General features: G+C 42.1%; 1 protein-coding gene across 2 annotated transcripts in view; it reads left to right on the forward strand.

The window, feature by feature from the left end:
• Positions 1-19,420, forward strand: part of HSF4 (heat shock transcription factor 4) — a 47,909-nt gene extending 28,489 nt beyond the window's left edge. Inside the window, exons 8-12 of one of the 2 annotated variants that reach the window (XM_060695080.2) lie at positions 2,305-2,426; positions 4,774-4,992; positions 7,951-8,056; positions 10,913-10,978; positions 18,943-19,420. In XM_060695080.2, the coding sequence (XP_060551063.2) occupies positions 2,305-2,426; positions 4,774-4,992; positions 7,951-8,056; positions 10,913-10,978; positions 18,943-18,987 (558 nt within the window). In that variant the 3' untranslated portion in view covers positions 18,988-19,420. Of the gene's footprint in view, positions 1-2,304; positions 2,427-4,773; positions 4,993-7,950; positions 8,057-10,912; positions 11,138-18,942 lie in introns of those variants that run through there. The other variant, XM_087877000.1, reaches the window with a different exon arrangement.
• Positions 19,421-21,260: the final 1,840 nt, after the last annotated feature.

Raw genomic sequence — 21,260 nt, forward strand, 5'->3', positions numbered from 1 at the left:
CCCCACAAACTGGGTCCTCATTTTACCTACCTTTGAAAGGATGGAAGGCTGAGTCAACCTTGAGCCTGGTGAGATTTGAACTTGCAGTAATTGCAAGCAACAGATGTTAATAACAGTGCTCTAGTCCACTGTTTTAGGCTCTTTTAGGATTGTGTTGTTTTTTTTGGCTGCCACTGCACACTGCTGGCTGATATTTAGCTGGTTGTCCACTAAGACTCCAAGTCTCACAGTCACTGCTATTAAGCCTGGTTTCCCCCCCGTTTATATGTGTGCTTTTGGTTTTTCTTACCTAAGTGTAAGACTTTACTATTCTCTACATTGAATTTCATTTTGTTCGATAGGGCCCAGTGTTCAGGTCTTTAGAGTTCCATCTGGATGTTGAGCGTATCTTCTAGGGTGTTAGCTATTCCTGCCAGCTTAGTGTCATCTGCAAATTTGGTGAGTCCCCTTCTAGTCCCTCATCTAAGTCATTTATGAAGATATTGAAGAGTCTTGAAGACTGCTTACTTCTCTCCATTTGAGGAGGTGCTTCTTGGTTTGAAGCAAAATCGTTTGTGGGATTGTAATGGTCTGTGCGAATGACCGTGGGAGATGGAGGCAGAGCCACCAACAGGATGTCTGGTGTGTGGAACATGTCTCAGCCCACAGAAGGGAGGAGGGCGTGGGAAGCGTTTCAGAAGGGACCCTTTCTACTTTTCCAGAAAGTAAAAGGAAAGAGGGGAGAAATACCTTCAATAACAAGAGCCTTGGTAGTACAGTGGTCTAAGGCACCCTTTTATTAAGCTGGTTATTAAGACCAGCTGCCTGCAATTACTGCAGGTTTGAATCTCGCCAGGCTCAAGGTTGACTCAGCCTTCCATCCTTTCTAAGGTAGGTAAATTGAGGACCCAGATTGTGGGGGCAATAAGCTGACTTTGTATAAATATACAAAAAGGATGAAGGCTATTGCTGAGCACATTGTAAGCCGCCCTGAGTCTCCAGAGAAGGGCGGCATATAAATCAAAAAAAAAAAAAAAACAATAGAAGAGAATGTGTGTAGCTCAGGGTTGACATGAGGAATCCTTCGGGCTCTCTGAGCTTGGTGGTTTTCTTGCAGACGTTTCAAGACCCAGCTAGGTAACAACATCAGTGCTAGAAAGGAGTGAGGCTTGCTGTCTGGTTACATACAGTAGCCGGCCTGTCAGTGTTTATGGGAGTGTTGTTTTTGTCTTGGTAGTTTCTTGATGAGGCTGTTGTTTACTGTTTGATTGTTTATCTGTAAGGCTGTAAGCAACCTTCATGAAGGAACTACGATAGATAGATAGATAGATAGATAGATAGATAGATAGATAGATAGATAGATAGATAGATAGATAAAGATAGATAGATAGAAAGATGAATAGAATAGAATAGAATAGAATAGAATAGAATAGAATAGAATAGAATAGAATAGAATAGAATAGAATAGAATAACAGAGTTGGAAGTGACCTTGGAGGATAGAAAGATAGAGAGATAGAAAGATAGAGATAGAGATAGAGATAGATAGATAGATAGATATAGAGATATAGATAGATAGATAGATAGATAGATAGATAGATACATAGATACATAGATACATAGATACACAGACAGATACATAGATAGATACATAGAGAGAGAAAGATAGATAGATAGATAGATAGATATAGAGAGAAAGAAAGATAGATACAGATAGATAGATAGATAGAGAGAGAAAGATAGATATAGATAGATACATACATAGATACATAGATAGATACATAGAGAGAGAAAGATAGATAGCGATAGAAAGATAGAGATAGAGATAGATAGATATATAGAGAGATATAGATAGATAGATAGATAGATAGATAGATAGATAGATACATAGACAGATACATAGACAGATACATAGATAGATACATAGATAGATACATAGAGAGAAAAAGATAGATAGAGATAGATAGATAGATAGATAGAGAAAGAAAGAAAGATAGATTGAGATAGATAGAGAGATAGATAGAGAGATAGATATAGCATGTCTATCTGTGTGTTATGTATGTGTACTTTTGAGAGCAGGCAACATCATTTTTAATGTGTGCCAGTGTACCCACAGTAAAAAAAATGACAATAAAGGTTATCTTTAACTCTTTAAAAGAGGTTATAAAATCAAGTCGGTCCCATGAATTGACCATTTTACGATTGTCATGGCCTATGACCGTAAATGGGCAGGCTCCATTACGGTCATAAGTGGAGGATTGCCTATATTCTTCTGGAGCTTCATCAGCATAACAAAAGATGTATTTTCCCCACTTCGCTGTTTCTAGCCATCCGCAGAGCCTGCCTCGTGTTTAAACAGCCCCGTTCCGAGAGGAGCCATCATTTCTGATGTTTCGGAGGCCGCTCAGCCCAGTCCGGTGGCTTTACAGCTGCCTCCTGACAGTGAGAGGTAAATAATTAAATGAAAATAGTGGGGAAATGAGGAAGGAAAAGTAAAAGAAGTGTAAAAGGGGGGTGGAGAAAAAAACATGGACATCTAACTCTTTTTAGCCCAGTAAAATAAGATAGAAACATTACAGCCTCAACTTTTTACTTTTACATACTAATACGTATTAGCCATGTCTGTAACAACAAACTTATCAGCACAACCCAAAGTCAAAGTTTCATTTATTTCCACCTGGAGCACAAAATCCAGACGTGGTTTCCAAACAGAAATGAAGTTGGTTGTCTTTTTGTCTTTGGTTAAAGCAGTCAATTTAGCCATCTTGGCTACTTCCATCAGATTTTCCAGCCATTCATTCAGTATGGAACAAGATTAAGGTAAAGGGTAAAGGTTCCCCTCGCACATATGTGCTAGTCGTTCCCGACTCTAGGGGGCGGTGCACATCTCCGTTTCTAAGCCAAAGAGCCAGCGCTGTCCGAAGACATCTACGTGGTCATGTGGCTGGCATGACTCAATGCCAAAGGCGCACGGAACGCTGTTACCTACCCACCAAAGGTGGTCCCTATTTTTCTACTTGCATTTTTTACGTGCTTTCCGACAAGATTAGCCTGATACTAAATCCGTCATTTGTTGTCCTCCATAGCTCTTCCTCACTGGAATATTTGGATTCCAGTTCCAATAAATCTCCAGCCAGCATGCCCAATAGTCATGGGGGCTTTGTGGGGAGTGCTTTAGTTCAGCTGGACAACAAAGTGACATGTACATCATGTCCAGGGGTGGGCTCTACTTAGCTTTACCACCGGTTCGCAACGGGATCGTGCGTGCGCTTGCTTCACTCACATATGTGCCTTGCTTTGCTCACACGTGCGCCTTCTGTGCATGCGCAGATCACTGATGACGACATCCGGGGTGGTGGGCGGGACCTCCCGCCAGTTTTACTTCCGGTTCTTGCAAACTGGTCCGAACCGGGGGCAACCCACCACTGATTATGTCACTGGGACTTTGGAGTCTGCTGTCTCGTATTTAACAGATTAACAGACAATCCCTTCAATATTTATTTATTTATCTATCTATCTATCTATCTATCTATCTATCTATCTATCTATCTATCTATCTATCTATCTATCTATCTATCTATCTATTTATCTATCTATCTATTTATTTATCTATTTATCTATCTATCTATTTATCTATCTATCTATCTATCTATCTTTCTATCTATTTATTTATCTATTTATTTATCTATTTATCTATCTATCTATCTATCTATCTATCTATCTATCTATCTATTTATTTATCTATTTATCTATCTATCTATCTATCTATCTATCTATCTATCTATCTATCTATCTATCTATTTATTTATTTATCTATTTATCTATCTATCTATCTATCTATCTATCTATCTATCTATCTATCTATTTATTTATCTATTTATTTATTTATCTATCTATCTATCTATCTATCTATCTATCTATCTATCTATCTATCTATCTATCTATCTATCTATCTATTTATTGGTTCGATTTATATGCCGCCCTTCTCCGGAGACTCAGGGCAGCTTACAATGCGTTAAGAATAACCTTCATACTGTTGTATATACCTGCTTAGTAGGGCTTTCGCCCCCCCACAAGCGGTGTTCTTTTTTATACAAAGTCAGCTTATTGCCCCCACAATCCGGGTCCTCATTTTACCTACCTCGGAAGGATGGAAGGCTGAGTCAACCTTGAGCCTGGTGAGATTTGAACTCGCAGTAATTGCAGGTAGCTGGCAGCTAAGTGCTACTTAACAGCACTTTAGTCCACTGCACCACCAAGGCTCTTCAATATGAGCCAGCAGTGTGCAGCCGCCACCAAAAAAGCTAATAAAATCCTTGTTGTATAAACAGAGGCATAGAATCAAAACCACGTGAAAAATGAGTACCGCTTTATAAGGCCTTATAAAGACGCTGAGCTTGTCGATCGAAAAGTTGGCAGTTCAGTGGTTCGAATCCCTAGTGCCATGTAATGGGGTGAGCTCCCGTTACTTGTCCCAGCTTCTGCCAACCTAGCAGTTCGAAAGCACGTAAAAAATGCAAGTAGAAAAATAGGGACCACCTTTGGTGGGAAGGGAACAGCGTTCCGTGCGCCTTTGGCGTTGAGTCATGCTGGCCACATGACCACGGAGACGTCTTCGGACAGCGCTGGCTCTTCGTCTTTGAAACGGAGATGAGCACCGCCCCCTAGAGTCAGGAACGACTAGCACATATGTGCGAGGGGAACCTTTACCTTTACGTAGGACGAGGAAGAGTCTGGAGCCAGTTGAGTGGAGCAAAGAAAGGCAGAACATGGAGAGGACTTATTTATCGTTCTAGGGAAACCAATCTTCTGCTGATCAAGGAAGAAGCCGCTGGTCCGGACAGGAAAGCTGCATTCACTAGTCCTGCTGTTCCTTTGGTTGGGTACAACTCCTGTCCTGAGCCCCCTGTGCTGCCCATTACTGTGGTCCAATCGGTCTTAGATGGGAGGACAAGGTGCGATGATCTGCAGCCAATGTGTTTGCAGCCCCAGGAAAGACGATCATTTTTGGATAGGTGAGGCACCCAGTGGTGTTGCAGTGCGATCCTGCTCTCTTAGGCTGCAGCTCTGATAACCCCCAAACCAGAGGTTCTGACCAGTTCTGGAGAACCAGTAGTGGAAATTTTGAGCAGTTTGGAGAACGGGTAGTAAAAATTCTGACTGGCCTCGTCCCCATCTGTATTCTCTGCCTCCTAAGTCCCAGCTGATAGGGAGGAAATGGGGATTTTGCAGTAAATTTATTTATTTATTTATTTATTTATTTAGTTAGTTATTTAGTTATTTAGTTATTTAGTTATTTAGTTATTTAGTTATTATTATTTATTTATTTATTTATTTTGATTTATATGCTGCCCTTCTCCGGAGACTCAGGGCGGCTTACAGTGTGTTAAGCAATAGCCTTCATACTTTTGTATATTTATACAAAGTCATCTTATTGCCCCCACAAACTGGGTCCTCATTTCACCTACCTTAGAAAGGATGGAAGGCTGAGTCAACCTTGAGCCTGACGAGATTCGAACCCTGCAATAATTGCAGGCAGCTGGTGTTAATCACAATGCTATCAGTCTGCTGAGCCACCAGGCCCTATCTATCTATCTATCTATCTATCTATCTATCTATCTATCTATCTGTCTGTCTGTCTGTCTGTCTGTCTGTCTGTCTGTCTGTCTGTCTGTCTGTCTGTCTGTCTGTCTATCTATCTATCTATCTATCTATCTATCTATTTGCCGCCCTTCTCCCGAAGGACTCAGGGCGGCTCACAACAATAAGAAACAGAAAATACAAAAGTTAAAAGACAATTAAAACAGAGTATCCAATAAATAAAGTTAAACGTTAAACCTTCCCCTGGAGTGTGGAGGGAATCGAGATTTTACACTATCCCCTGCCACGCCCACCAAGCCACGCCCACAGAACCGGTAGTATAAAAATTTGAATCCCACCACTGCCCCAAACCATTGTGTTCGTTGGTTATGCCGGTTGGGAATTATGGAACCGAGTCCAGAACAGAAACATGGATTGCAGGTAGTCCTCAACAAACGACAGAAACGGAGCCTGCTTATTGCAGTCATTTGCCATAACAAAGATTGTTAAGACAGCCACTGTGCTAAAGTGAATCTGCAGTTGCTAAGGAAATGGTTCACCACTGGTGTGGTTTGGCCAAAACTGGAAAAGCCACTGAATGTGGGACCCTGCAAACACCCATAAATGTAGTGAGTGATGTTCAGTCACATCATTATGAAGGGGGTCCTGACCAGGGGTGGGTTCTAAAATTTTTTATTACCGGTCCTGTGGGCGTGGCTTATTTTGTGGGCGTGGCTTGATGATCATGTGACAGTTCTTTAGGATTTTGCAGAGGTACTGGTCTACCAGGCTTTTAACTGCTTGCAGAGCTGTACTGGTCTACTCATTTGTTTTTTGAGGCACCGGTCTACTCATTTGTTTTTGGAGGCACCGGTCTACCCATTTGTTTTTGGAGGCACCGGTCTACTCATTTGTTTTTGGAGGCACCGGTCTACTCATTTGTTTTTGGAGGCACCGGTCTACTCATTTGTTTTTGGAGGCACCGGTCTACTCATTTGTTTTTGGAGGCACCGGTCTACTCATTTGGTTTTGGAGGCACCGGTCTACTCATTTGTTTTTGGAGGCACCGGTCTACTCATTTGTTTTTGGAGGCACCGGTCTACTCATTTGGTTTTGGAGGCATCGGTCTACTCATTTGTTTTTGGAGGCACCGGTCTACTCATTTGTTTTTGGAGGCACCGGTCTACTCATTTGTTTTTGGAGGCACCAGTCTACTCATTCGTTTTTGTAGGCACCAGTCTACCCATTTGTTTTTGGAGGCACCGGTCTACCGCCACACTGCCTTTTACCACTGATCAGCTGTAGGGCGGCCCTTTGAAGCCCCGCGACAAGAGTTTAAACAGTTTTTTCCCTTCTAGCCGATCAGCTGGGACTCAGGAGGCAGCAATAGATTGGGGGTGGAGCAAAATAAAAGGTAAGAGTAACGCGGGGGGGGCGGGGGGTAGAACCGGTTTGGTGACGTCATATCGTCACCGCTACCGGCTTGGCGGAACCGGGTGGAACCCACCACTGGCCCCGACCCTCAGAATTTCCCTTTTTCTGACCAATTGTAACTTTGAATGGTTGCCAAGTTACCAGTCATAACTTGAAGATTGCCTGTATGTAGAACTTTGGGGTTGCCCTCGGTATGTTTTTATACGAGATGATCTCCAAATCCTGGATTTAAAGTTTACTCCTGCTTTCTTTGTTGTCCTGATCTGCTGGAGATTGTTCGGTTTGCATGTTGAAATTTTGTAAGCTTTTGGTAAGATCTTACACCAGTGTTTCTCAACCTTGGAAGCTTGAAGATGGGTGGACTTGAACTCCCAGAATCCCCCAGCCAGCGCTGCTGGCTGGGGGATTCTGGGAGTTCAAGTCCACCCATCTTCAAGCTACCAAGATTGAGAAGCACTGTTTTACACGATAATGCTCCTATTTCGTACTAGAGTACTAAAACTTTGCGAGTTCTGATTTGACATCTGGGAATTGGTGAAATTTCAGGAGAGAATGCTGAAATATATGTGGGATTTGGTGATTTTGTGGGGAGTTGGCAAGGCTGCCACAAAGAGGAGGGGGGGGTCAACTAATTTTCCAAAGCACCAAAAGGCAAGACAAGCAACAATGGATGGAAACTAATCAAGGAGAGAAGCAACCTGGAATTAAGGAGAAACTTCCTACAAGTGAGGACAATTAACCAGTGGAACAGCTTGCCACCAGAAGTTGTAGGTGCTCCATCACTGGAGGTTTTTAAGAAGAGACTGGAAAATTACATGTTTGATATGGAATATATGATCACTTGCTTGAGCAGGGAGCTGGACTAGAAGACCTCCAAGGTCCCTTCCGGCTCTATTCTGATTGATCTAACGGTCACCTGATATTTTTCTGGACAACTGTCTTTTTTTGTGTTTCTTCAGAACAGTCATTCCTGATCTCTGGGACGGGGCTGATCTGAATTTCGAAGGCTTTCAGATCTTTCTAAGAAACCCGCAGTACAGCCTGGAAACCAACAGATCTTTGGAGGTAAATTTCCTAAACTGGCTGGAGGAATTCTGGGAACTGAAGTCCCACATGTCTTAAAGTTGCCAAGCTTGAAAAACATCAGAGGGGTTAAAAAAAAACAACCACCATGGATGTTCTACCTGAATGATTACAGGTAGTCCTCGACTTACGACCGCAATAGAGGCCAAAATTTCTGTTATTAAGTGAGACGTTGGTTAAGTGAGTTTTGCCCCATTTTACGACCTTCCTTGCCACAGTTGTTAAGTGAATCACTGCAGCTGATAAGTTAGTGACCTGATTGTTAAGTGAATCTGGCTTCCCCATGGACTTTGCTTGTCAGAAGGTCGCAAAAGCGGGTCACGTGACCCCAGGACACTGCAACCGTCATAAGTATGAACCAGTTGTCAAACGTCTGAATCTTGATCACGTGACTACGGGGATGCTGCAACGGTCGTAACTCTGAAAACCGGTCATAAATCACTTTTTCAGGGCCACTGCAACTTTGAATGGTCACTAAATGAACTGCTGTAAGCCGACTACCTGCATTTAAGGGAGTGGAATTCCTCCCTTTTAATACGATTGTTGGTGGCAAACTTGCAAGTGCTGCTTCCAACTCGGAAGAAGCGTGGCCAGTTCAAAGGCGTCCTGAAACGACCTGCAAATTGAGCAGTTTGTTGTGTCCCTTTTAGAGTTGAGAAAGGGCCTGAAATGTTTAAAAATATTTCTAGTAAATGTTGGAAATCAGGGCTGAAATGCTCTGAAGTCTGCTACCGGTTCGCTTCGCTACCGGTTCGCTTCGCACGCATCCATGCACACCGCAGGTACTATCGCGCAGGATAGGATTAAGAAGCCTTTTCTGAGTCTGCAAAGGTAAGTAGGATAGCGAGGGGGGGGAACAGCTGTGCTGCATGATTTCGTGTGGCACAGCTGATCATCGAAAAAACCAGTTTGCCCGATCCCAAACGTCGTGGAGGATACGGTGCATATAATATTTGAATGTAGGTTGTATGAAGAAGTAAGAAAGCAATATCTGTCCCCAATTATAAATAAATTTCCCCACTGGAATATAAGGCATAAATTATCATTTCCATTGAAGGCAGACTCTCCTCCCCTGGTAAGGGCTATCACTCGCTATCTTAAAAGAATGACAGCAATACGAGCCAGTTATATTGAAAAGAATTTCATTGACTGAAAGAAAGATGAAGCTGAGTTAGCGAGGAGCTATCTTATTTGGGTTATCAAGTTTTGGAAATTTAGTTATTGAACTCTGATATTGTTAAATTTTAATGTCATATATCATATTTTTAGACTGTTATTTCTGTAACTGTTTGTTTTATCTTTTTCTTTTTCTTTTCTTTTTTTGAAAAGGCCTTTGGGCTATTCCATAAAAGATACAGTTTGCCCGAACTGGTAGCATTTTTTTATTACAGGTTCGGGCAAATTGGTCCGAACTGGTAGCATTTCACCCCTGTTGGAAATGTAACGAAAACCAGGCACATTTTATTATATGTGGTGGACTTGTGTTAAAGCAAAAAAAAAAAAAAAAATTGGGCAAAGATACATAGGTGGTTAGAAAAGATGATAGGGAAACATGTAGATTTTAAACCTGAACTGTTTTTATTAGGTATACTACTAGAAAAACTTGATAAGCAAAATGTATATTTACCATTGCATGTCTTAACAGCAGCGAGGATTATATTGGCACAATATTGGAAAAATGAAGAAATACCACAAGATGAAGAGATAATTAGGAAGATACTAGATTGTGCAGAAATGGATAGACTGACACTGAAAATTAAACAGAAAGAAGACACAGAATATTATCAAACATGGGATTTATTTTACGAGTGGTTGGGAAAAAGGGGTGGAGATTAAAAATGTAATCTGTATTGTTAAGCAAATTAAATACTCAGACAACAGAATGTTTATTAAGCACTAATAAATATAAGCAATAGAAAATTAATAAAATTTATATACATACATATACATATTCATATACATATATACATATATACATCATATATACATATATATATACTTGTTTTTCTTTCTTTTTCGTAGGTTTTATGAGTATTTCTCTTTAGCCAGGTTCTACCTACGTAAACCAAGATATTATGCAGCCCTAGTTATATACATACATACATACATACATACATGCATGCATACATGCATACATACACACACACACACACACATATACATATACATATGTGTGTGTGTGTGTAAAAAGTTAAAATCTTGGGTGTTTTCCTGCGTCATTAAAAGTCTGTTAGTTGAAATGCTTAAAATCCTGGCTAAAATCCTAGTTTAAGATCCTCCAAAATCCCAACAAAACACTTTGTAAGGTCTTTTGAAACTCTGGCTAAAATCCTAACCAACACTTTAAAAGTTTTCTTTTTGGCAACGTTTCGACAAGCTCTCTAACTTGTCATCATTGGGCCCCTACTTTCAGTTTAGAAGCTGTGGGTATGCTGCGAGATCGGAGTTGTCGCCTTTCTATGTTCGCTGCTGCTGACGTATGCTGGTTAGCCTGCAACTCTGTGTCCTGATTGGAGGGCAGCAGTTGTTTTTTTTCCCTCCTGCTTCATTATCCTAGCTGCAACCTGACTGCGTGTTAAAGGCCCAGCTTTCTCTGGTTCCTTATTACTAACTGTCAACTGCAAAGAAGGAAGGACTCTGATAGGCATCACAACACCGCTGATTGCTTGTTGAGATCTCAGCCTGTCTTCTGGCTCGGTTCTCTCTCTCTCCCCATTGCTAGCTATCATCTGCAAAGAGGGAAGGACTCTGGCAGGCATTACAACACCACTGGTTGCTTCTTGCTGTGCATTTGACCCCAAAGCAAACTGAGTATCTTTTTTTCTTTCTTTCTACTAGGCCTTCAATCCCATGATCCCATCGAGTGAGTGGACTTTAAATGACGTGGAGGCCGATTTGCCTGGGGTAAGAGACGGACCTGCAGAAGGGGAGGCACTCAGATGTGGTATTGCATCCACAGAGGGATAGCATCAAAATCACACGAAGTGGTTAACAGTACCACTTCAATACTGCACTGGTGAGACCACACTTAAGAGTACCGCATCCAGTTCTGGTCCCCACGATAGGAAAAAAAGATGTCGAGACTCTGGAAAGGGTGCAGAGAAGAGCAACAAAGATGATTAGGGGTCAGGAGGCTAAATTGTATGATGAAGAATTGAGGGAATTGTTCCGTTGTACGTCTAGCATAATGGAGAGAAGGATTAGGGGTGACATGAGAGCTGTCTTCCAATACTTGAGGGGCTGTCACTGAGAAGAGGGGGTCGATTATTCTCCAAACCACCAGAGTGTAGGACAAGGAGCCTTGGTAGTACAGTAGTCTAAAGCACCCTGTTATTAAGACCAGCTGCCTGCAAGTACTGCAGGTTCGAATCTCGCCAGGCTCAAGGTTGACTCAGCCTTCCATCCTTTCTAAGGTAGGTGAAATGAGGACCCAGTTTGTGGGGGCAATAAGCTGACTTTGTATAAATATACAAAAGGATGAAGGCTATTGCTTAGTTCATTGTAAGCCGCCCTGAGTCTCCGAAGAAGGGCGGCATATAAATCAAATTAAAAAAAAAAAAAGGAGCAATGGATGGAAGCTTATCGAAGAAAGATCCAATTTCGAACTCAGGATAAATTTCCTGATAGCGAGAACAATTAATCAGTGGAAGGGCTTCCCTCCAGAAATTGTGGGTGCTCCCATCACTGGAGGCTTTTAAGAAGAGATTGGATAACCATTTCTCTGAAATGGTATAGGGCCGTGATGGCGAACCTATGGCATGCGTGCCCAAACTGGCATGTGGAGCCATGTTGCCTGGCATGTGTGCCCTTGCCCGTTCCTCTCCTGGGTTTCCGGCGTGCACGCGCACACGATCAGCTGGCTTTTTTACATGCAGCAGTGCCAGGAACTAGAAGAGATGGTCTTCCATTTTCCTGTGTGAGCATGCGTGCCGGCCAGCTGATCATTGTGCGCGCATGCATGCCAGAAACCCGGAAGATGCGTGCCGGAAACCAGAAGTTTATTTTCGGGCATGCGCATGCGCCCTGGGCAGCTGCTCTTCCAGGTTGCAGCCCAGATGAGCGTGCACATGCTCTCACAAAGGTTCTCCGTCACTGCTATAGCGTTTCCTACAGGGAGTTGGAGTAGAAGACCTCCAAGCAGTGGTGAAATGTAAAATTTGTTACTACTGGTTCTGTGGGCGTGGCTTGGTGAGGGGGGGTTTAATATGACTGAGTGGGTGTGGCCAACTTTTTTTTTTTTAACTTTTAAAACCATTTTTTCTACAATCTTCTCGGCTGAAGAGGTTGTAAAAAAATATTTTTAAAAGCCTCTGACGATCCCAGCTGACTTGTCTGATCGGCAGAAGCTTTTTTTTTTTTTTTTTAAAGCCTCTGATGATCCCAGCTGAGCCGCGCAATCATCAGAGGCTTTTTTTTTTTTTTACTTTTAAAAGCATTTTTTCGGCCAAAGAGGTTGTAGAAAAAATGCTTTTAAAAATTAAAAAAAAAGCCTCTGATGATTGCGCGGCTCAGTTGGGCATGGGGGGGGGGAGGGAACAGGGATTTTTGCTACCGGTTCTCCAAACCACTTGCCTCCATCGCTACCGGATCGGGCGATCCGGTCCAAACTGGGAGCATTTCACCCCTGCCTCCAAGGTCTCTTCCAACTCTTTTATTTAATTTGTCTGGAATATATATATATATATATAGTCTCCTGCTTGAGTAATGGGTTGGACTAGAAGACCTCTAAGGTCCCTTCCATCTTCGTTAGTCTGATTCCAATCTGTTCTCCAAAGCTTCGAACAGGAATCTTTCCCAGGCAAGACTCAAGAGACCTTTTGCCTGAAGAGCAGAGCCACCTTCCCAAAAACTTTGTATACTTTGAATACTAAAGTATTCGACCGCAGTACAGAACAAGAACAAATGATCAAAATCTATGCTTCAGTTGCACCAGTAGAAATAATCACTTTCTCAAGAAAGACCAGTGTCGTTTCTTTAATAAAATGAGGCTTGATATATCACTGAGCTGACTAGGTGGCTCAGTGGCTAAGACACTGAGCTTGTCGATCAGAAAGGTCGGCAGTTCGGCGGCTCGAATCCTTAGTACAGGTCTCCTGTGTGAGCAGGGGGTTGGACTAGATGAACTCCAAGGTGCCTTCCAACTCTGTTACTGTTGTTATTATGTAGACACAGGTAGAATGGTACAATACACTTATAGCAATAGCCTTCATTCTTTTGTATATACCTGCTTATTAGGGCTTTTGGCTCCCGATAAGCGGTGTTTCCACAAAGTCAGCTTATTGCCCCCACAATCCGGGTCCTCAGTTTACCTACCTCGAAAGGATGGAAGGCTGAGTCAACCTTGAGCCTGGTGAGATTTGAACTCGCACTAATTGCAGGCAGCTGGCAGCTAAGTGCTACATAACAGCACTTAGTCCGCTGCACCACCAAGGCTCTATTATTCTACATTCATCAGCACAGAAATATAACCCCACAGAAATTTAACTAGCGGGACATTGCTATGATCTGCATCACTTCCAAGTGAATTTTCCATCATGCACAATCAGGCCTCTTTCATCATGCCAAACAATGTCGACTGGCGGCCCCCAGGGGGAGAGCCTTCTCTGTGGGGGCACCTACCATCTGGAACGAGCTCCCCCCAGAGATACGGAAGATCCCGGACCTGCGCACGTTTCGCCGTGCTCTCAAAACTTTTCTATTTCAGCAGGCTGGCCTGGCCTAACTCTCCTCTTTTAAATTTTTTAATTCGTGGTTTTATAAATTGGGTATTTTAATCTGTGTTTCGGCCAAAATATTTAATAATTTTAAGGGATTTTTAATATTTGTATTATCTGTATTTCATCTTGGCTGTTCACCGCCCTGAGTCCTTCGGGAGTAGGGCGGTATAGAAATTTGATTAATAAATAAATAATAATAAATAATAAATTTAGCTGCCCATATTCGCATTGGACAGTGAAACCGGCGGCATATAAATTTAATAAATCAATAAAATAAATTTGCACAAGCACTGAGGTTCTTGGAGTGTGGTCATCAGAGAGCTCCAGAAGTTGTTCCTAAAGTGTGATCCCCCCCACAGACACCAGAGGGAGGAAATTATTAAATGAACAAACAACAAGCAAACGTACTAATGATATTTTATTGTAATTCATCTTAAACCTATGTTTAGTTTAGTTTAGTTTAGTTTATTATATTTGTATACCACCCTTCTCCCGAGGGACTCAGGGCGGTGAACAGCCATGGTAAAAACAATGTACAACAAAAATTAAAAGCTTATTAAAATAATTCAATCATTTGGCCAAATTTAAAACATCCAACTAAGATCATTTTAAAACCCCTATCAAAACCCAATTTAAAAAACCTTTATCCTGTCAGACCAGCTTGCTGGAATAATAGGGTCTTCAGAGCGCGACGGAAGGCATGGAGGTCAGGGATCCTTCGTATGTCCGGGGGCAGTTCATTCCATAGGGCCGGAGCCCCCACAGAGAAGGCTCTCCCCCTGGGGAAGCCCTCTCTGTGGGAGCGTATTGGTCGGTGGGAGGCAATCGGTGGCAGAATGCGGTCCTGTAGATAACCAGGTCCTAAGCCATGGAGCGCTTTAAAGGTGGTAACCAACACCTTGAAGCGCACCCGGAAGACTACCGGGAGCCAGTGCAGCTCGCGCAAGATAGATGTTACATGGGAGCGACGGGTCGCCCCCATTATTACTCGCGCGGCTGCATTCTGGACCAGCTGGAGCCTCCAAGTGCTCCTCAAGGGGAGCCCCATGTAGAGAGCATTACAATAATCCAGACGAGAAGTGAAAGTGAAACCATGTTTCCTTTGTATCCTGGTCCCGCTCACCCCTACGAGGTCAGATTTGTCGAAGAGCGGCTTTCCCTCAGGAAAAAAAAAATCATGTATCCCACTGCTTATGGAGATTAAGTAGAGGAATTATAGAATATAATCCCAGATCTGAAAAAAGCTCTTCAAGCCAAATCCCTTGCAAAGGACAAGAATCCAGATTAAAGCCTCTCAGATTTGAGATTAACAGGGATGGGTGGGGGGAGGTTTATTTCCAGATTAGCAATCATTCTTCCCCCCCCCGCTCCCTAATTCATTTAATATAGTGAATTGAAACAATGTCGTTGACAACCTATTGTAGTTTAGTATTTTCTTCATCCTGGCATCATGTATGCACGGACTGCTTAATAATAATAATAATAACTTTATTGTCATTGTATGTGTATGCACGGACTGTTTCTTTGTTAATGTAGACATGCGCGTATGTATACCCACAGTATTTATTTCGGCAGTAAAGAAGACGTTCATAAGGTGATTTTTTAAAAATTATTTTTAGAATAGAATAACAGAGTTGGAAGGGACCTTGGAGGTCTTCTAGTCCAACCCCCTGCTTAGCCAGGAAATCCTAAACCACAAATGGTTATCCAATCTCTTCTTAAAAACTTCCAGTGTTGGAGCATTTACAACTTCTGGAGGCAAGTTGTTCCACTGATTAATTAGAACAATTAAACAACTGTCAAGATGCAGCTCCGGAGATACGGAGGATCCCAGATCTGCGCACCTTCCGCCGCACTCTCAAGACCTTTTTATTCCACCAGGCGGGCCTGGCCTAATCTTTTTCCCCTTTTTCTCTTTTAATACGTAAATTTTAATCTGTTTTTAAATGATCTTTAAATGATTGGGGTGTTTTAAATCTGTCTGGGCCAAATTTGTTTAATTCGGTTTTATTCTGTTTTTTAAATTTTGTATTTATGTATTTTATTGTTTAGCTGTTCACCGCCCTGAGTCCTTCGGGAGTAGGGCAGTATATAAATCAAATAAAGACTAAAAGACTAAAGACTAAAGCATCACCCTGGCTAATACCCAGTGATGCTGAGAATACTTTCAGCTACAGATACGGTAGTCCTCGACTTGTGACCCAAATGTCTATTGTCAAGCAAGACATTTGTAAAGTGAGTTTTGCCCCATTTTACGACCTTCCTTGCCTCCGTTGTTAAGTGAATCCTTGCAAGCTGATAAGTTTGTAACCCGGTTATCAAGTGAATCTGGCTTCCTCATGGACTTTGCTCGTCAGGAGGTTGCAATTAAAGGGATCGCCTGACCTGGGGACACAGAAACGGTCATAAATACGAATCAGTTGATAAGCACCTGAGTTTGGATCCCATGATCGTGGTGATGCTAGAAAGGTCGTAACTGTGAAAAACAATCTTAACTCACTTTTTTCCAGTGCCATTGTAACTTTGAAAGGTCATTAAACAAACCGTTGTAAGTGGAGGACTATCTGTATCAGAGGTGGGTTTCACAAATTTATATCACCGGTTTGCCCCGCGCGCACTTGCTTCGCACTCGCCCCGTCCTCCTGCGCATGTGCTTTGCTCCCGCACGTGTCTTCCACGCATCCGCCCGGCAGTGGTGGGTTTCAAAATTTTTTGCTACGGTTCTGTGGGTGTGGCTTGGTGGGCGTGCAGGGGAAGGATACTATAAAATCTCCATTCCCTCCCCAATCCAGGGGAAGGATACTGCAAAATCCCCATTTCCTGCCGATCAGCTGGGACTTGAGAGGCAGAGAATAGATGGGGGCGGGGCCAGTCAGAATTTTTACTACCGGTTCTCCGAACTACTCAAAATTTCCACTACCGGTTCTCCAGAACTTGACATAACCCACTGAAACCCACCTCTGCCACCTGGCCTCCAAAACATGGCTAAATAGAACTGCATAGCACCAGGGTAGGAGGGAGCAGGTCCACCCGTGATTGCCACTACCGGTATTCCCGAACCAATCCGAACTGGCTGAATCCCCACCACTGATCTGTATTTGATGCTGATGGATCAATAGCCAGTATAATAAGGCAAGATGTTAAGGATATTCTTGGCTCATAACCGATGTTATGGGTTATTGAGCAGAGTACCCCTTGAGTAAGCACATGAAAGCGGCTGAGAGTGAATAACCACAGTTAATATACTGACACACTGAGTTGTGGTAGTCTTTTACTTTTTAGAAAAAAAAAAGTAAAGCAAGGTCCAATAACACTCCAAGTCATACACAGATAAGGCGATAGTTAAAATATCAGTTCAGGGATATTCCAAGTACAAAGTCTTCTTACCAGTTGTTGTCATTACACAATAAAACAGTTCTTCTTGAGTTTCAAACGGGAACAAGTTTAGTATTAAAACATTCAATAAACAGTAGAAAGCAACAAGTAGCAATGATCAAATAGTGATCATACAGAGAGAACAGGTAGAGAGTAACAGCAAATAAGCAGATAAAATGGTGTCGTGTTCCCAAGCCATGATTCGGGCTTCCCCTTAAGTACATTTGCTACAGAGCTTAGCCAATCAGGATACAGGATGATGCAATACAGCTTCCCTCCAGAAATTGTGAGTGCTCCATCACTGGAGGCTTTGAAGAAGAGACTGGACAGCCACTTGTCCAGAATGGTACAGGGTCTCCTGCTTGAGCAAGGGGCTGGACTAGAAGACCTCCAAGGTCCCTTCCCACTCTGTCATTCTGTTATTCTCTTATTTGATCCTGTTCTGGATCAGCCAGTTTTTTAAAAATCATCACAACTTTTTTCTCTCCTTTCCTTGGTCAATAACTCTGCATAGTTGTACTGTAGTTTTCATGATTATTATTATTATCTCTTTTATTCATTAAACATGAAACTCAGTCAACTGGACGTTTAAAAATGTGCCACAAATACCATTGACTGGTGCTAATGGTTGATACGGGTTGCTGCCAGCGTCCTAGATATCAATCAAGCATCTTCTTAAAATATAGGATGTTCCGAGTAGCGCAGTTTTTTGCAGTTCCGCTGTTGTCATTGCAGGAAGCTGCAATTTCTTGGTGTGTTTTGTAAAATTCTTAGATATGGTACCAAGTGCCCCGATGACAATGGGTATCACTGTTGCATGTTTCATCCATAAATGTGTAGTTTTGATAGTTGTTGTTGTTATTATTGTTGTTGTTGTTATGGTTAATCTTTGGTGAGATTCACAGCCTTTGTTGTTGTTGTTGTTGTTGTTGTTGTTGTTGTTGTTGTTGTTGTTGTTATTATTATTATTATTATTTACTTTATTCATTAAACGTGAAACTCAGTCAACCGAACATTCAAAAATGCATCACAAATACCATTGACTGGTGCTAATGGTTGATACGGGTTGCTGCCAGCATCCTAGGTATCAATCAAGTACCTTCTTAAGATGTACGATGTTCCAAGTAGCACAGTTTTTTGCAATTCCGCTGGTGTTATTGCAGGAAGCTGCAATTTGCTGATGGTGTTGTTATTGTTGTTGTTGTTGTTATTATTATTTACTTTATTCATTGAACATGAAACTCAGTCAACTGAACATTCAAAAATGCATCACAAATTTCCATTGACTGGTGCTAATGATTGATACGGGATTATTATTATTATTATTATTGGTTAATCTTTAGTGAGATTCACAGCCTTTGAGGCTGGTTAATAGCTCAGCAGCTCGAGTCCTAACCAAGGACCTAGGAACTGTTAAGGTATCGTCGGAGGATGTAAGCTGTTCCGAGTAAGGTGGTTTTTTGTAGTCAAAATGTTCAAGTCTGGCAATTTTAGAATTTCTAAATAGCGGGGTAGCCCTTTGGGTATTGCTCCAAGGGCTCCAATTACAATTGGGATAATTATTATTATTATTATTATTATTATTATTATTATTATTATTATTATTATTATTATTTACTTTATTCATTAAACATGAAACTCAGTCAACTGAACATTCAAAAATGCATCACAAATTTCCATTGACTGGTGCTAATGGTTGATATGGTTTATTATTATTATTATTATTATTATTATTATTATTATTATTATTATTATTATTATTATTATTATTATTAGGCTGCAGATGCTCACTGTGGAACAACTGGAGAAGAACATAAATAAGAAGTCCTCCTGAGGACCAGAGCCTCATTTTCAGTACCTCTTGCCCGGGAACTGAATATTTACATCTGGAAAACACGGCTTTTGTCTGCTGGCTTTGTGTGGGATTTCGGTGACCGACACACACACACATTTCACAAGGAAAGATTATTTTTTCCGACATAACTCTTGTGCTGCTATTTTGACCAGTTCAGGACACTCGAATGGAGAGCTCCATGCGTTCAACTGGTTTTTTGGGGGAGGGGGGAGGCCATGCATTCAACTGGTTTGTTCTGCATACTCTCGCAGTCTCCTCCCACCTGGTGCCCTCCAGATATTTTGGACTACAACTTCTTTCATCCACAGCCGGCGTGGTGATTAGCCTGTATTGTGTATTTAGCGTATCTGTTTACTTTAGGCTGTTCAACAAACATGACCTCATGTAGGAATCAATATCTGACCAAGTGATCCTTTTACGGTTATGTCCGCTCGGCTCATGTTTTTGACACCTCTCGAATTTCGGTTGACTCTTCGGATTTTGGGCCAGTTGTCAAATTCCTGGAATTTCTTGAATTAGCTTAAAGATCAAGGCCTAATTTGAGCTTTAGATGCCAAAATGCTTCGAGGCAGTGGTGAAATCCAATTTTTTTTAACTACCGGTTCTGGGGGCGTTCACTTGGTGGGCGTGGCAGGGAAAGGATACTGCAAAATCCCCATTCCTTCCCCACTCCAGGGGAAGGATACTGCAAAATCCCCATTCCCTCCCCACTCCTGGGGAAGGATACTGCAAAATCTCCATTCCCACTCCACTCTGGGACCAGCCAGAGGCGGTATTTGCCGGTTCTCTGAACTACTCAAACTTTCTGTTACCGGTTCTCCAGAACCTGTCAGAACCTGCTGGATTTTACCCCTGCTTTGAGGACTATGAAAGAATACCTTATTCTTTGATATCTTTCCTTTTAAGAACTAATTGGAGGACGAGAGTGTCTGAGATCATGTCATCCCATTGCCCTTGATCAGGGATGATGAGCAGCTATGATGACTTTACGACCTGTGGACTTCAACTCCCAGAATTCCTGTGCGGGCTCAGGAATTCTGGGAGTTTGAAGTTCACAGGTCATAAAAGTTGCCCTTAGCTATCCACCCCTGCTCTATATTACTGACTCTTCAACTACCAGAACTCAATTCAACCAAAGGGGGACGGTATTGCTATATAGGAGAATTGCTTTGCCCTCTTTTTTTTTTCCTATGGAGCCTGTAATGCCCCAAGCAGCCACAGGGGGCAGTACATGGTATATACAGCATGAATAGCTTATCCAACAGTCCATTTTGAGTATGCAGATGGTCCTTGACTTACAACCGCACTTTGGAACAGGATTTTCATCGATAGGCAAGGCGGTTAAGTGAATGAGTCCTGATTTTATGACCATTTTTGCCACGGTTGTTAAGCGAATCACTGTAGCTGTTAAGTGAATCATGGTCGTTAAGCAAATCCGGCTTCTCCCATTAACTTTGCTTCTCAGAAAACAGCTGGGAAGGTCACATGTGGTGATCACATGACCCTGGTGTACTGCAACTGTCATAAAGGTACGCTGATTGCCAAGGGTCCAAATTTTGATTGTGTGGGTTGTAGGGATGCTATCATGGTCGTAAGTGCGAGGACTGGTGGAAAGTCACTTTTTTCAGTGCCAATTGTAACGTCAAAAGGTCGTTGAATGAATTAATGGCTGTAAGTTCAAAGACTACCTGTATAGTAAGTACTGTGTTTCCCCGAAAATAAGACCCTGTCTTATATTTTTTTGAACCCCGAAATAAGCGCTTGGCCTTATTTTCGGGGAGGTCTTGTTATTTTGGGGCGCGTGGAGCAAGATGGGGCTTCTCTTGCCGTCTTACCTGATTTCCAGCTCTGCGTTTAAATATTTTCGGAGAGGGCTTATTTTCGGGGGGAAGCTTATTTTAGCGCATGCGCTCAAAAGCCCGATTGGGCTCATTATCAGGGGATGTCTTATTTTCAGGGAAACAGGGTAGGCAATAACCCCATGCATTTAAGACATAACATATACTGCCCCCCAGTGGCCCACAGAGGTATAAACAGCTCTGCAGGGAAAAACCGCTATGCTTTTAAGCCAAAGGATTGCTCCAGGAAAGTTACCTTTAATTTGTTGATAGTTGGGCCAATGTCCTTTTTTTTCTTTTTTCTTTTTCTCTTTAAAGGGGCTTCATGTGTTCTCTTACAGGGAAAAAAAAGAGCTTGAAAGAATCCTGTGTTTGCTTTTCTGTTTTCTTTTGTATATTGA

Source organism: Pantherophis guttatus, chromosome 11 (assembly GCF_059756535.1).
Source record: "Pantherophis guttatus breed Tessera chromosome 11, ASM5975653v1, whole genome shotgun sequence".
In the NCBI taxonomy this organism is placed as follows: Eukaryota; Metazoa; Chordata; class Lepidosauria; order Squamata; family Colubridae; genus Pantherophis; species Pantherophis guttatus.